This window comes from Vigna angularis, chromosome 1 (genome assembly GCF_016808095.1).
Source record: "Vigna angularis cultivar LongXiaoDou No.4 chromosome 1, ASM1680809v1, whole genome shotgun sequence".
NCBI lineage: Eukaryota > Viridiplantae > Streptophyta > Magnoliopsida > Fabales > Fabaceae > Vigna > Vigna angularis.
Window position 1 is genome coordinate 61,724,339 of NC_068970.1, and position 17,213 is coordinate 61,741,551.

Sequence of the window (17,213 nt, forward strand, 5' to 3'; positions counted from 1 at the left end):
TTTAAGCCTATCCAAAGGTACCTAAAATCATTCTAACATCATCCCAAAGAGTCACATACCAGATTTCACTCTCAACCCCAATCTATCATATTTGCATACTCATTTTCTTAAGATTATAACAGACCGACACTTATGCAGAGAAACTCTAACTAGTTCACAGGTTCCAGCATTCACAAATTCAACACAATTCAATCAAACATTCAAGTTACACACATGCAACCATCCAAACAGTAATTTCACATATAGAAAATCACAATTAAATTAACTAGTTTCCCTTACCTCTTAACCAAACGAAATCTTCTACCCTTCTAAAAATTTGCTCATACTTCCAGAAAATCCCAAGAACACCTATAACTCACTGATTGATGAGGATAGACCACCAAAAGACCATAAATGTGATTAGAATTGGGAAGAAGAAGCTGATGAACACATGCAACCAGAAACTTGGCTTGCATGTGTCAAAAAGTTTTGAAATCTCACAAGAGCTCAAGAAATCGAGACTTACCAGCTCTAAACAAGACTTTGATTGGTGGAAAAGGAAGCCCTTGATTTCATGATCGTCTAGAGAGGTTTTGATAACTGATCAGATGAACTCACAGTGAGTAATTTTAGAGAGAATGAGGAGAAAAGAAGAGAGAAGAAGATTTAGAGAGAAATGGTTGTATCAGAAAATGGGACGAACATTTGAAATTTTCCTTTATATAATAATATTATTTTAATATAAATCATTCGGTCTCATTATTTCCACACATCTGTCCACTCCAAAATTTTTAAAATTCTCAGTTCTTACAATCATCATGAATAATATTAAGAAATCACATTAATATTTAGAGTTTGTTTTGTAAGATTATTAACGAAGTTTATATATTAATAAATATTTTAAAAAAAGCTTATTTATTTTTGTTAAATTTGTTTGGTTGTAACTTTTTTATTTTCAACTCTTATTATCCTTATATTTTAAGACATTTATATATTATTTTTAATTTCACTTTAACCACTATTACCTCGTAAATTTCTATATAAATGTATTGAACCACTTTTTTTAAAGGGGTGTGAGAAATGAATCATGGTCATCAATGAAGTAGAAAACCAACACTCAACAAAAAAAGGAAGATTTACTGGAAGTGAAATCTAGAGGTGGAACCGAAACTGGTGGTGTTCTGCGAAGAATGGATTTGACGAGGTCTTAGTGGAGGAGAGTGTAGATGTTTCGAGGTTTGTGACAAGATTTGCTTAAGTTTAGATCATTCCTTAGTTGAACTAGGGTGAGAAGAAAAAGTTTCAGTGAGAGCTTTCAATTCCTATAAAGAAAAAGTGGTTTGATTGAAAACAGGGGTTAAATCCACCTAAGGATGTCCCAACCCATTCCACTGAGGGCTTTTGAGACTGGAAACTTTTAGAAAACCCTCTATTAAGTGATTACTAAAATGAGGCTTAGTTTTAAACAGGGGTGGAGCTAACCCATGAGTAATGAATTAAAATAACAAGTCTATCTATTTCAATTATATAAATAAATTAATTATCATACTATTTAAAATTATATATATATATAATTTAAAAAAAATAAAATAAAGTATTTGTATAGTATAAACTGACCAGTCAAATGTCCATGCGAAAACATTGATCAATCAATGGCTTAACAATCCTTATCACATCAGCTTTAACCAAAATTCTCTCTACATGCATGACGTCAATGTGTTAAACGGGTATGGCCAGACGTAAGTAGAAGTGAAGTCGAATAATGACCTTAAGCAAAAGTTCATTAAAAAAACTATAAATATAAGTTCAAGTAAGGTGGTTGATGACACATGTATTACAACACTTATTATTTGTGTAAATAGACTTAAACAAATATTAGCATTAAATTACCTTTAGCAAGTATTTCGATAGATTGAAACGAACAAAAACCTCAACATTAAATCATATAAACTTAGAATATTAGACAGAAGTTATCGATTGATTTTACCTATAAAAATAACATCAAAAAATATAATAGAATCTATTTTTAAATCTAATTACATAATAATATATAATACACAATAATATATAATATAATTTATACAATCATATTTTATATGTTATTTTATTTTTATTAATTAGTTTATTAATTAATGTTTGAGATCTTATCGACTAAAAAGATAATACAAATTTATTGTATATAAGTAAGTGTAGATTCACATTAAACTAATTTAATGATATTGAATTAGGTTTAAAATTCATCTTTTATTATGATATTAGAAGTCCAACATTTATAATATGAATTTAGAGTATATAAATAAATACAAATATCATATTATAAATTAATTTTATAAGTTTAAGTTAAATTTAAAGTCTATTTATTAATAATTTATCGGATATTTTTATTCAATCAATTGATTTTCGGTTCAAAATTTATAAATTATAGATTTATCAGTTATCAGCTAATTTATTATCTAAATATTAGTTTATTACCTATAAGTTAATTTATCATTAGCTTTTATGAAAGAAAAAAAAGGGAAAACTCTTTTTTTTATTAGTATAATATAGCTAGTGGTCGCGACGGAAGGCAAGTTGAACTTGACATGAAATTTTAAAAGATAAAATTTGAATCCAACAATTTTGACTCTTCGTGTTGGTCTCACAGACAGAAACACTCTCCGGGTGCTATTGTTGTCCCTCGAGGGAATCATTCGGTTTATGCTCTTTTTAGTCTTTTCTGTTTTATCTTTTCTTTTTCATTTTTATGTACCAAAGATTAGTATAATTCTGACTATTTGCCTGTAACAGCGCATGTTTTTGAATTCTGACCACATGTTAAATTCTTCCACATTCTCTCTTTGATTTCAAAATAAAACATGTCTTCTAAAATTTCTTTTCAGCACGTGTAAAATTAATACTCTACGACCAAATACCTGGAATTTTGACGACCAAATTCCAACTTGTCGATCAAGGCAAATATTTCTCCGCAAAGGAATCCTCTTAGACCGCAGCCATGTTGTTAGGAAGTTGCTAAAAGTAAATGTTAATTAATGAATTGATTTGATTAATAATTGTCGTAGTCAAAGTTTTTGAGGTGATTTAAGATAGCTCTAACCAAGACATTCAATATGTGATGTCATTCTCCACCTTTTACTTTTATATTTATAATTGTTTTCGTTATGGATTTAAAGTTACATATTTTTCAAGTTTTATATAAAGATTTTACTAGTCTAATTGTAATTGTTAATGTGTAATAAATTTATATATTTATGTATTTTAAATAATTATACTGATGTTTTTTATTATAAAGACCATATGATCTTAGATTAATCGGACCACTATATAGTTCAATAATAATTTAGTTATTAATCGGCTTTCTCAGTTGATGATGCGTTTATGATGTCCATTTCTTAGAAACTTTTCTTAACTTCCTTTATCGTCTTGATAACTATCTAATTGCGTCTTCCTGCATTATGAAATTACAATAGTGGTACTCATTCATCACAACATTGTTAGGACCCATCAAACATCACGTCAAATCTTCAAACAAAAAACCATAGCAGCCAATGGTGGCTATAAAATCGATATATATACTCCAAAACATTAATTGTAGTGACTGTTTCAACAAATCTCTTGTTGTCTTCACCAAATTCCTAAACACTTTCTCCTTTGTACTTTTCTTAACTCACCACACCATATCCTTTTTAAGTTCAGAAGGAAACAAAGCTTGAGTACTATAAACTCTTTTTCTTTCATGACATTTAATCATACTATGTTAGTAGGTGGGTTTAAGCCTAACTCAATCCCACAAAACTGGCTTGTAAGGTGAGGCTTGCACCTCACTTCTATCACGCACGAGATGTCTATACCTCGGCGTGAAAGGGGTGTGTTGGAAGTCCCACATCGACTAGAGATAAGGTCAAATTATAATATATAAGTGAGGTGCAAACCTCACCTTACAAGCTGGTTTTGTGGGGTTGAGTTAGGCTTAAACCCACCTTCTAAGTGGGCATTCCCCTCACCTACTTCTAAGTAGACATGCACGACAATAGAGAAAAATGATTTTTAAATTAAGTAATGTAAAGTTATAGATGACTTTTAAATTATACAATCTAAAACTTATTGTAAATCAAACTAAAGGACACTTTTGATTTGTGGATTAAATAATCTGAAAAGGACAAATGAGAATTTTAATATTTATAAGGTACGGAAAGAAGATATGGAGGTGTAGGAAAAAATAATCTATTTTGTTGAGAATGATATGGGTTAAGGGAAGCCCATGACCCATGAACGAACTGAGTGAAACCTAACCTCTAACAAAAAAAACAAAAACAAAACGAAAACCCTTAGCGAGCAGTGGTTGTTGGTACGAGAGGCTGTGTTTGGGGTTTCTGAAGTAAAGCACTCGAAGGAGAAGAAGTGAAAGAAAAAAAGGCAGCAGCGGCGGTGTGCGGTGGGAGCCATGGCGGCGCCCGAATCCCCTCTCTGTTACGTCGGTGTCGCCAGGCAATCCGCTGCTTTTCGCCTTATGAAGCAAATGGTGAATCCTCCTTCTCTCCTTCCACCTTTTTCAATTCATTCTTTACTTTACACATATATATTGAATTTTCCAAGTGTATTATGTATAATGTTAGGGTTGGGAAGAAGGAGAAGGTCTCGGAAAAGAGAAGCAGGGGATCAAAGGACACGTTCGAGTCCAAAATAAACAAGACACTACTGGTTTCTTCTTCCTCTTTTTTCTTCAATCTTACTTTTTCTTTTTATCTCTCTTGCAATCGCTATGCTTATTCGCTTCTAAATTCAATTACAGGTATTGGCCTTGAGAAGCCAAATCATTGGGCCTTCGACACCACTCAATTTGATAATATACTCAAGAGATTGAAAGTTGTATGTTTCTTCCTCACTTCTTTTTTCGTGTTCGTTCATTTCCTTTTGCTCTTCGTTGAGATTATTTTTCCTTTCTGTGTGATTTGTATAGCAAGCGCCGCAATCACATGACACAGGTATAATCATATCATATTCGTGGCCCCGTCTGTTATTCTCCCACTTGATTGTGTTTGAGGATTGTTTTGCGAACTTTGTTAGACACTGAGGAAAACGCACCTAAGGTGGAAACCAAGGCTAATGTTCCTGTCGATAATAATGATTCTGTGTCCAAAACTACAAGGCCTCAGGGAAGGTCTGTTTCTGTTTTTTTTTTACGTTTTGTGATTTATGTTGTTGTATAGTATTGATTTAGTTGTGCACGATATTAACTTTATTTTCTTTCAGATACAAGAGAAGAGAGAGGGGAAAGCTTGTCTCGCAATATTCCTTGAAGGATCTCGAAGGAATTCTTGTAAGTTCCAATTCTCGATGCTGGATACACCTCCATTTACTCACATTTTTACAACCTGAGTGGTGATGCTAACATGCTGTTTTACTGCTATGTGGTGTTGTAGTGTTTTGTGTTTTTTTTTTTATGTAGTGGCTGATATAGTTGAATACATGAAATGCGTATTATTTACATTTGAAATCAGGTGCATGACACAACTCCAATAGCTGAATTGAACGAATCACTATCACTTGAATTGTGGGAATGGGATTGGGTCTGGTATTGCTAGTGTATTTACTAATCAGTGTTCATGTATGCATTGCTTCTTTGTTATTTTAATTTTTTTATTCTTTCAATAAATTTGCTTTTATGTTTATTCGATGAACCTGGAACACCTATCTACTATTATATATATTTTTTTGAATTGAACTCTGGTAGTCGAGAAAGTTCAATTTTTGTTCCAGTATGCTTAGTTTAGACAGAGACTTACCGTATATTGCAATATTCTCAAATTTCGTTGCATGAATGGATGCTTGAGTATTAGATGCCCCTCGCGCTTCTTTTTTTCTTTTTGAAAAGTCTTGATACTTTAAATCTTTAAAATTAAAATATTAAGCTAATGGTGGTAGCATTTTCTATATTCTAGCTTCTTAAATGTGTTTTGCAGTTTTATTGCATACAAGCTTGTCATTGTTTGTTTACTTCTATGATGTTGGTGATAGGTTAAAAAGGGTGACATATCTGGGGTTACTGATAATTCTGATGGTGAGCTGGACATGTTGAAGTCATCTGAAATTCACAATTTTCAAGTTGAAGGTATACACTTCAACCGAAATTTAGTTTGTGCTATTCATGTTGATTGGCTTCACATATGATATTTGGATACTGCATTGATACAGAAAGCAAATATCCTGCTATACCTCCAGAGTGGTGGGGCTATAAGTATGGTTTTGTCTCTGGTGGATTTCTAGGAGCTGAATTGAAAAAGAAAAGGTCTATGACATCTGAAACTGTAAAAAATAGGGCAGAGAGAACTGCTTTTCATGAAGAGGATCAAGAGAACCTTTATAATCTAGTCCAGGTGTGTGACCTCTTTGTTATTTTAACTTGTTACATGTAGTGGTAATATAGTCACTTCTGTTAATTTCATTTATGTTAAATGGTAACAGTAATAAATTAGAATTAAGAATGTTATATAATGATGGGTTGAGTTGGGTTGGGTTCATGAGTTTCAGCACCAAAACAATACCCTACGCAATGAACAATGAGTTTGATTGTGTTGGGTTTGAGTTAATGGGTGTCCAATACAAGGGTATACTCCTAATTGATATCTTAAAACCCTAGGGCTATATTGTTGTAATAATTTTGTATCCGAACCTGTAGGGTGTGATAATGAATTATATAGCAATATAGTTAATTATACAGTAATTGTTTTACCAGGAGAAATCCACAACGGGGAAGCAAGGACTAGGGATCAAGGACAGACCCAAGAAAGTAGCTGGTTGCTATTATCAGGGGAAAAAGACATCCTTTGATGATAGTGATGAAGATTCTGCTGACACGGATTCCCTTGAAAAACAAGCCCATAATGACTTGGTTAAAGTAGAAAAGATCGTTGAATGCAAAGTGAAGCTGAAAAAGTTGTGCAAAAAGATTTTACTGCAGGTGAGTTCTATTTTTTGTGTTGCAAATATTTTTTCCCTTAATAAATTCGTGACCATTCACTTCCTGATTAACTTCAGGTGCCTGGAGAATCGTTGAAACTGAAACAGCTCAAAGTTATTATTGATGAACATTCATCTTCGGTTTTGTCTGGCTTTTCTTCAAAAAGAGAGGCTATTGCTTACTTACGGCAAAAGGTAGTGCTTCTGTCAACCTTTTCTTGAAAGAAGAATAAAATGTGCTAATGGCAACCTTTTATTGACAGAAGAAATATATGATGCTTGTTGCAGTCATCTAATATTGGTATATTTGGGATTTGGAATCATTAGATATTATACTTGGCATTCCTTGATTTGGTAATATCTGTGTTATTAGTTGCATAGTCCTCCGCGTTTTGACATGATTTGTTCCTTGATTGCAGCTGACAGGTAGCAGGAAGTTCTGTATCGAAGGCAAAAGAGTGCGATTGGCATCAAAGAAAAGCTGATTTTTGATACGTATTTTTCTTGTCCTTTCTAATTCATTATATTTATTGGGAGAGAAAGGGTTTAGGTAGCTTTTCATTGGTTAGTTTAATCAACGTATGTTGTATTAATTAAATAGCATTTTATGAAATTTAATTTACATTGTGTTGCGAGTTTAAAAATGTGTAAGCGAGAGCGTGTGTAACCGGATTCCATAGTAAAATAATGTAATGCACTCATCATAGCGATGGATGAACATGGAAATGTCAACCGGGGTTCCTTTTGGTTCATACTTAATTTTTATTTGTCTAGAAGCTTGATACATATTCCTTTTGAATGAATATCAGGGAAAATGCATCGAAGGTTTTTTCTTTGGTATCTATACTCTTCCAATAATTAGACTTACCATGGAATGCACTAGAAAACCTGTGCATGATTAGTTTTCTTTTTCTAAGTATCATTTTGGTCATTTAGTTTAGTAATTTCCATTCTAGTCTTTAAAATAGTATATTTTAATATGGTTTCTATTAAACATTGTCTTGTTAAAACATTTCAATTAATTTGAATACAATGACCACTTCCAATTGATAAAATATCTGTTTACACAAATACCATAGTCTTCCTTTTCAATTTTTAATATAGGTGAAATGATGATAAATGAATTGGGTTTAGGGACGATTATGCAACTATGTCTTAATCCGCAAGAAAAAGTGTTGAAGAAGTTGAGTTTTCGATCTACCGACCTATTTTGTATAACCTGGAGTTCCTGTAGGTCAATAATAGGATGGACAGACTGGTTTATATAATCCGTAAATTTTTTTTATCAAGTATTGCTAAATTATTATAATTTTTTAATTTAGATAATAATTTATTTTTATATTTTGATAAAAGATTTAATTTTGACATATTTATTTGATGAAAATATTGAGTGCAAATATATCAAACATTAAAACAAGATAATTGTGATAATATTTATATAATTTCGCTTTAAGATTTTGTTTGAGTCACTATACAGATTCATGAAAGAATTGTTATGTCGTTTTAACTTTTTTAATCTAATGACATAATTTTTTTTTTACGTGTTACGTGATATTTTAGATTGAGACTTAAATTGTTTATATCAATGTTTCTGTTCAAATGTTATTTTAAAACATTGTTTAACATATAAAAACAAAATTATCATAAAAATAAAATTATCGTTATTGAATTAAAATAATTATATTCATTATTTTTTAAATTTAAGAATTAAAATATATTAAAGTTAAAAAAAATGATGAATTCAACTTTTGTGTTTAAGTCTAGAAATTATAGACGTATTTTACACTTTAATTGTTTGGATAATTTATATATGGATTGTATAAACTTTTCTTTGGTCATGTACATATTTAATTGGTTTTTACACTTTGGTAATTATTTAACTTCTATTTAATTTTATATAATTATAATTTATTTGAATATTTAATGTTGAAAAATAAATAAATGTATGTGTATGATCGTATGGTCGTGGAGAAGGTTTAGGTAAGATCACTCAAAGGAATGATGGACTGAATGATCAATACTATTAAGTATCATTCAATCAAAATTATCAATAAATGTTATTTATTAGTGAATGGATTATGATTAGAAGTATGTTGATCATAAATTCATATCGAAAATAATGATGAAAAATAAGAAGGTAATATTACGAATTCAAGATTTTACTGTGATTAAGAGTATTCGAGACAACCTAAGTTAACTCGAAAAAGAATAAAAAAGAATGTTTTGTGGAGATCGTGCTGCCGTCAAAATATATATTTTTTTTAACATGAATACTATAAATATTATGATTTTTTCTTTCATTTTTATTTTCTAAAAAGTATTTTATTAATATTTAAAATAATAGAGAAATTAAAATAAGTACGGTATGTTTCCATTTTCTAACAGAGATATAATAAAAAATTTATATCTATTAAATATTAAAATAAAGATTATTTCTGCTTTAAAAGTCATCTTGAAATAGTCAATCTCATGTCGTGAACTAACAACACTAGAAATAAAAACGGAGACGACGTCATTGCCAAAGTGAAGTGATTTACAAAATTATCAATTTCAATTAAGCAAATTTCGAATATGATATTTTAAACCTTACAATGTTTATTCACTGAGAATTGAGAACAAATAATGCCAAAACCTGAGTGGCACGAGATCGATAAAGTAGTCGGCGGTAGACTGTCAACTTGGACAAATAAAATGGTTTTTATTGAAAATAATAGAAAAAAATAAAATTATTAAAAATTTATAAATTTATTATCTTAAGATTTTAAAATTAAAATAATATTATATATATATATATATATATGAATTTAAGTCACACGTATAAGAAATTTAAATATATATATATATATATATTATATTACAAAATTTAAATATAATATATTAAGAATTCTTAAACCAACATAGCACAATAACCACAAATTAGTAAAATTATTTGGTAGGGATGAGTGTAAGACACGTTACAATAAATTTATCTTTATTCTTATTGACCTAAAATTGTTCATATGAACCTTCATATAATTAAGTATAATTAAGAAGTGAGTAAAATTTATGAAAACCAACAAAATTAAGATTAAGATTCATCTTTTCTTGTTCTTTTCCTTAAATTACAATTAATGATAAAGAGCATGTTCAATCAAATGTGCAAGAAAATGAATTGCTAGCATTTCTCATTAAATGTCGTAACATTCAAATTCAGTAACAGTAAGAAATTATTCTTTATTTGAGATTTGATTGAACCAATCTGGTAACTAGTTTCTAAATGTACGAAAAACTATTATTTAAATTATAATATCTGATCGTGCTGGTGAGATGAATGCAAAAGTGTATGGGGAAGATATTATGCATTTAAAAATAACTCAAATAAGATAATAAATTAATTAAACAAAAATCAAACTTTTAAATTTTATGAAAACTAATATCAAATTTTTGAATTTTATCGAAGTAAAATCAAGCTTGAATCTTTATAAAACCAAACTTTAAGGCTTTGTTCACTTGAATAGATTTGAAGAGAGTGATTGAATGAATTTGAGAGGATTTGAAAATAATTTTTGTTGTTGTTTATTTGAGTGGATTTTGAGGTAGGTGAGAGTGAATTTGGAAGTAAATTTTTTTAATCTATCACATCAGTCAAATCCTACACTAATTCTCATAAACGTTGTTTCCAAATTCACTCCCACTTAGCTCCAAATTTACTCAAATAAACAACAACAAAATTTATCTTCAAATCCTCTGAAATCCACTCAATCACTCTCTCCAAATCCATTCAAGTGAACAAAGAGTAAATTTTATGAAAATTATAAAATGTCTTACATTTCAGAACCATGTGGATGCCGTATCACTAAAAATAATTAGAAACTAAAACTAAAATTCAAACATTTTAGGAAAAAAAATATTATTTATCATTAAAAGGAACTTACATAAAAAAAAAGTTATCTACACATTTTTCTTCATGATTGTTACGTAATCTCCCCCATCATTTTTAATAATAATTTTTCATATTTAACAACTAAACAAAGGAATTTGTATACATTATTTTAAATGTAAATTAATTTAAATTAATGGAAAAATATTTTATTTTTTAATTTTTTTAATTTATAAATATTATAAGACTTAAATATTAATTTAGTTTTTATTTTCATTGAGTTTATTTAATTTAGTTTTAATTTTTTCACTTCAATTTGATTTTAATTTTCGTCAATTTTCTTTAATTTGATTTTTTTTCTAAATTGTTTAAATAATTAATAGATAATAAACTGAATCACGTATGAGTTTATGGTTTTTTTAATTTTTAAATTTTTTTAAAAATATTTAAATGTTTTCAATTTTTAAAATTTAAAAATATATATCCACATGTGAAGTTAACATTATGCAACTTATAGAATTAGTAACACATGTCATATGATGATTTTTTATATTTAATTTGGTCATTATATTCATTATTTTTATTAATTTAATTCTATCTTTTTTAAATGGAATAATTTTGTTCATCTTTAAATTAAAATCAAATTTAATTTTTATATAAATATTATAATGATATTTTATTAAATATTTATAATTTATGGTTAGAGTTTATTTAAATTAGAATAAAAAATTAAAATGTGAAAGTAACAACATTGATTTAAAATTAAAAATTTTAAGAGGTTAAAAATTGACTTTTTAAATTTCCAGAGGTTAAAAACTTAAGAATGATACCATTATTATATGTGATTTTTAATCTTTTAACATTTTTTATTAGTCTTCGTTCTTAAAATTCTCATTCTAATTTTATATTCTAATTCTAAACCGAAAATATTTAATAAAAGTATGAATTTTAATAAAAATATAAGTATAACATTTATATAAAAGTTAAATTTGATTAGAAAAAACAAAATTATTTTACTTAAAAAATAATAGAACTAAATTAAACAAAAGATAACAAATATAAAATCAAATTGAATATAAAACATGTATGAATGAGTTGGCTTAATATATGAACATTTTTTAATTTAAAAATAAAAGTAAAACTAGAAAAACAAAAAAATAATTATAAACTAATAAGTGGACATCATTAACTGTCCATTAATTATTTAAATAATAATAATAAAAAAGACCAAATTAAATGAAATTAATAAAAATTAAAATTAACTTAAAAAATGAAAACTAAATTAAATAAACTCAAACAAAAAAATAAAAATAAAAAAAATATTTAAGCCTATTTATAAATAGCTTTGTCCAACCACAAACTTGTGACGGAACGAGCGGGTACAGGGGAAGAAGTATTCCCATAACCTAATAATATTGAATGTAAAGAGTGTTGTGAACAGAAGAAGCAAAAGTAGTAAAGTCATAAAATTGGGCTACATGATGAAAATGTTACGTTTGATTTGATATTTTGGAACTGTACTATACGGACCACTTTCCCCATAAAAGTCCACATTTTCATCTCCCACTTTCCCTGCCTTTTACGAAACAAACAACATTTCAGCTTTTAAGCTGTTTCTTTTTTCTTTGCTCTACTTTGTCCTTCTCCATTTAACACTCTATTACTCCATCCTTCCAACTTGCATAATCTATTTACTTCCTTTTATTATTATAATTCAATATCCTATTTATTTCGAAACATGGTCACATACATACTTATTCTTAAGCATTAAATTTAAACCCATTTAAATTCACAAAACTAGTTTTTTAAGATTATATTAGATTTTAAATTTACTTTTTAATATAATATTAAAATAATCTTGAACTTATTTATAACAAAAATTATTATTTATTAAATTTATTGAGTCATCGAGTCGTTATTAAACCATTATTAATATCTAATCTTATACTAATATATATATATATATATATATATATATATATATATATATATATATATAGAGAGAGAGAGAGAGAGAGAGAGAGAGAGAGAGGGGTAAAAGATGTTTTGAACCTCTAAATTAACGTTTTATAATATATAAGTGTGTAAATCTTATTTTATAAACTATTTATTCTTAAATTATGGTAAATGGATTTAATCGGCAAAATTGTACTTAATTTTTATAAACATATATAAATAAATATCCATTGGATTGGATGTGTGATAAATGAAAGGAACATCTTTAAAGTGTAGAATGAAAAAGGGAAGAGATTAAGTTCGGTTTTGCTAGATTCCTAGCTAGGAATTATAGTATATGGGATAGTGGTTTCGTGCCCAAAAAGGAGAGTGTGGTCTCAAATCTAAGTAAGGATTGGAGCTATTCACAGTGACAACTCTAACATCCTATATATCAAGAAAGAGCTAGAAACGTGTGCGTTATGTAACTAATTATTAGCCCACTCCAACTGACTGCATCAAAAATCCCCAAATCAATTTCCTCAAACTCAAACCTAATCAAAGTTTGGCTGCAACAACACCACTCCCAGATTGCCTACATTCAGTACATTCACTCAAATTCCTCTACCACCAAAAATGGAAAAGAAACTAAACCTATACGTAAATGAAAATGAAAATTCATATTCAATTTTCCTTATGTGAAACATTTAGTTAGGTGTTTCGGTTATGAGGTTGAGTCACTGAATACCTTCACAATTTATCATTTCTCGTCGTCCGGTCCCGCTCTCTACACCTCTTGTTTGCTAGTCCGTCCAGGGGTGTACCTGTTAAAGGAACTCTAATGCCAAAGTTAGTAGTTGAACGGTAATCCAATATGACAATGACAGTAATAAGTGCACAGTAAATGTCTTTACCTACCTCTTACCTTTGACTTATATTTATAGTTTTTGAGCATGGGCCTAGGATTAGCGATATTTTAATCTCGGCTCAATCTCAGTCCAATACCCTTAAACACGATTTACTTTAATCTCCTTAAAATTAATCATTTACACTTGTGAGGCCGGTCGTCCCTGCCGACATCTTTGTGTGTTTCGATAGCCGTCCGGTCATATGGAGTTGTGGATTTTGATGCCGGTACATTAGGTGTATTTGTAAAATAAAGAATGGAAAAAGAAAGAAGAGAAAAAAAAAAGTATTAAAATACAATGAATGTGCAGGAAGTGTTACATAAAATATTATAGAAAGATATACTGTATAGCTAACTACATTCATACCAGCAGCTTAATTACTTTTTGGTTATTTGGAGGCTAAAGAGAAAAAACGGGCATGTGTGTGTATAATAATGTGTAAAGTTCAAATTATTGGTCCCTCGGAAGCAAATTGCATATATTGAATTGACTTAAGCACAAGACTGATTCAATAGTCTTATTATTATTCCCTGTGCTTCACTCGTCTATATGAACCCACGTAAAGGGAAAAGCTTATTAATTGGATCAGCACCGAATTGCTGAAAAATAAAAAAAAAATATCCCTTCTACACATCCACTTGCTCTCATTTTGACTTTATAGTTAGTCAACCCTATTGAAAATACTATTGCCAATTTGAACTTTGAAGCAAGAAGAGAGAACACACATTCAAAACCCTACCCACTGGTTTGGTTTACCATTTCATCTATCTATATATAGCCAAACCATTCGGTTGACATTTCTTCAACACGCTCTTCACTCACCAAAAATATTTCTGACTTTCGTTTCAGTTTCAAGTCTCACTGTTTCTTCATTTCTTCATAATTATTGTTATAGTTGGTTGATGGATGAATTTGAGTGCATGAGGGATTGGGATTTGGAGGCTATCGTGAGAGGAAGCAGTGGTGAAGCCACCGCCATGGACGATCCGAATCCTGATTTTTCTTATTTCTTCTCTGACCAAGACGAGCTGCTTGATAGCTTTCCAGAATTCTCAGAAACCACCAGGGTCCTTGATGATCTCGAAGATCTCTATAAACCTTTCTACCCAGTTTTGCACCCTCTTTCACCTCACACCATCGTTACAACTTCCTTATCTATCCCCATAGAACCCCAACAGGTCAAAGAACTCAAAGCATCAGAAGAGAAAGTAGCCCTACAGGGTTTGAAAGCCCCCCCAACACCAAAGTGTAAAAAAGGGTATGTCAATTTTCCATTCGATCAAGCGCAAAGTTTTCGTCTTCTTTCTTATTTCGGTGTAGATAATTCACAGAAATATATCTTAATAAGATGAATGTTTGTGATGTACAATTTTGTGTTGAAAGTTAATCACCATGCTACCCAGAGGGAGATATATCAGTTGAATGAGTTTGGAAACATCAAGAGAGAGAGTTTCTGAAAGATCATACCAAAATAGAAAGAAAGTTGTCTATTTTGTTTACACAGACTTAAAAATATGTGATCTTTTTGGAAAGGGGGTGTGGTAGGGCAAAGTGAATAACGATGTGCGTGTTGTTGTCGTTGCAGGAAGAAGAACCAGAACAAGAGTGTGGTGAAGCAGGTAACAACAGCAGAAGGTCTTGATGATGCATGGGCATGGCGTAAATATGGACAGAAACCAATAAAGGGTTCTCCGTATCCAAGAAGCTACTATAGGTGCAGCAGTTCCAAAGGGTGTTTGGCGAGGAAACAGGTTGAAAGGAGCCACTTAGATCCTGCTGTTTTCTTGGTTACCTACACTGCTGAACACAGCCATCCTCACCCAACTCGAAGAAACTCTCTTGCTGGGACCACTAGGAAGAACAATTCCCTGATTCCCCCTCCAACAACCACTCGCAACCATAACACTACTTGTTCTTCAAGGACGCCTTTGATGGTTCAATCCATTGAAGATAAGCTTGTAACGAGTGTGCAACAAAGCATGGACCTGAAGAAAGAGGAACAACATTTTGTTGAGTGGTTCGATGATGGTGCTCAATTTGGTGATGCTTGGATTCCGACCTCAGATCTGGAGAAGTTTATCGGATTTGAATGCCAACATTTTGCACTGGATGGAGGTTTCACCGATGGTTATGCACACTCTTGACAACTTCCTTCATCAGACTAATCATCAATATCACAAATTTGTGATTTTGAGTTTTCTTTTTTCAAGGCCAATATGTAGATCCGCACCTTCTTCCTTCGACCACCTTGTTTTTAAATTTCAGTCACCATTTTACATTGCGGTTCATACACTGTAATGTTGCAATAGCAATTATGTTTTGTAGATATGCCCATATCAAACAATATTTTACTCTTCTTTTTTCTCATTTCCATCTTTTATTTTCATTCTTCAACTGTTCATCTTGATCCATCTTGTCAGGTTGCTTGGAGTATTTGTTCAATAACCTTCTTCTTTAAAGTATGACTTAAGGTTCTTAATTACATGTTAATGTCATCACAATGTCCGTCCGAGTAAAATCTTTCCTAATATATATTATTATCATTATATAGATTTATATAATTTTATTTTTATATGCTTATATATTTGTTATTTGGGTTAAATATTGTTTTTTGTATTTAAATTATTTTTAAAGTTTGTGTTTTGTATATAAACTGATTTATATCTTTTTCGTCTTATATTTTATGAATTAAACAATGTAACAAATAGAATTTCAAAATAAAATATACTATAATATGTTGAAAAAATGTTTTATATAACTTAGAAATAAAATAAGTATATATTCAATTTAAGGAGGAAAGATATGTTAGAAAGGGGGTTTTAAGCCTAACTCAACCCTACAAAATAGAAATGGGATGGTCCGATTACGGGTGAAATAGAAGAATAGAATGCCCACTTAGAACTTGCTAGGATAAGCTTTAACCATGACTCTGATACCATGTTAGAAGGTGAGTTTAAGCCTAACTCAACCCTACAAAATCGGCTTGTAAGGTGAGGTTTGCACCTCACTTATATATTATGTGGAACTTCCAACACATCCCCTTCACGCCGAGGTATAGACATCTCGTGCGTGATAGTAGAAATTAGGTGGTCCGATAATGACTCGATTGCGGGTGGAATAGAAGAATAGAATGTCCACTTAAAAACCCACCTTCCAATAAGATAACTTAAAAAAATGTAAGTTTAGAAACGAAATTAGGTTATATTTTATTAGATTAAATATGTTTATATTATTTAAATTTGAAATTTTGAAAATAAAAATAAAATTTGTTTTTACTATATAAACTTTATACATTTTTATCTTTAAACTTTAAAATAAATAGATATTTTTTTTACATTTTAATACTAACATTTGAATTAAAATGTATTAAAGAGTATAACTAACTCAAACGGTCAATCTAAAATTTCATTTTATATATTAAATTTTGTTAACGCATTCTAATTTTGTTATCAAAGTCTACAGGAAAATGTGTATCCGTTTATAAATTTCAATTTTATGTCACATGCTAAAATTATATTTAATTTTTATTATATATATATAATTTATAAAAAAGTAATCAAGTTATTTAATTTAAT

The 17,213-nt window shown here is 29.7% G+C and overlaps 2 protein-coding genes across 2 annotated transcripts; both read left to right on the top strand.

The window, feature by feature from the left end:
* The first annotated feature begins 4,246 nt into the window (after nt 1–4,246).
* LOC108346876 (G-patch domain-containing protein 1) lies at nt 4,247–7,688 on the top strand. Its single transcript, XM_017585936.2, has 11 exons — nt 4,247–4,498; nt 4,593–4,677; nt 4,769–4,845; nt 4,937–4,961; nt 5,044–5,137; nt 5,230–5,296; nt 5,995–6,088; nt 6,172–6,353; nt 6,713–6,937; nt 7,015–7,131; nt 7,356–7,688. The coding sequence occupies exons 1-11, from the start codon at nt 4,421–4,423 to the stop codon at nt 7,419–7,421; spliced, it is 1,110 nt and encodes a 369-aa protein (XP_017441425.1). The 5' UTR covers nt 4,247–4,420; the 3' UTR covers nt 7,422–7,688.
* A 6,741-nt stretch (nt 7,689–14,429) lies between these two features.
* On the top strand, nt 14,430–16,120 carry LOC108347321 (probable WRKY transcription factor 29). The gene is made up of 2 exons (XM_017586487.2): nt 14,430–14,896; nt 15,224–16,120. The coding sequence occupies exons 1-2, from the start codon at nt 14,541–14,543 to the stop codon at nt 15,780–15,782; spliced, it is 915 nt and encodes a 304-aa protein (XP_017441976.2). The 5' UTR covers nt 14,430–14,540; the 3' UTR covers nt 15,783–16,120.
* Nucleotides 16,121–17,213: the final 1,093 nt, after the last annotated feature.

What these genes read in the sequence shown, in the direction of transcription:
- LOC108346876 (XM_017585936.2), top strand. Translation starts at nt 4,421, where the DNA reads ATGGCGGCGCCCGAATCCCCTCTCTGTTACGTCGGTGTCGCCAGGCAA. An exon ending in AGGATCTCGAAGGAATTCTT is followed by an intron (nt 5,297 to 5,994) that starts GTAAGTTCCAAT and finishes TGTTGGTGATAG; the next exon opens with GTTAAAAAGGGTGACATATC. An exon ending in TCACAATTTTCAAGTTGAAG is followed by an intron (nt 6,089 to 6,171) that starts GTATACACTTCA and finishes GCATTGATACAG; the next exon opens with AAAGCAAATATCCTGCTATA.
- LOC108347321 (XM_017586487.2), top strand. Translation starts at nt 14,541, where the DNA reads ATGGATGAATTTGAGTGCATGAGGGATTGGGATTTGGAGGCTATCGTG. An exon ending in ACACCAAAGTGTAAAAAAGG is followed by an intron (nt 14,897 to 15,223) that starts GTATGTCAATTT and finishes TTGTCGTTGCAG; the next exon opens with GAAGAAGAACCAGAACAAGA.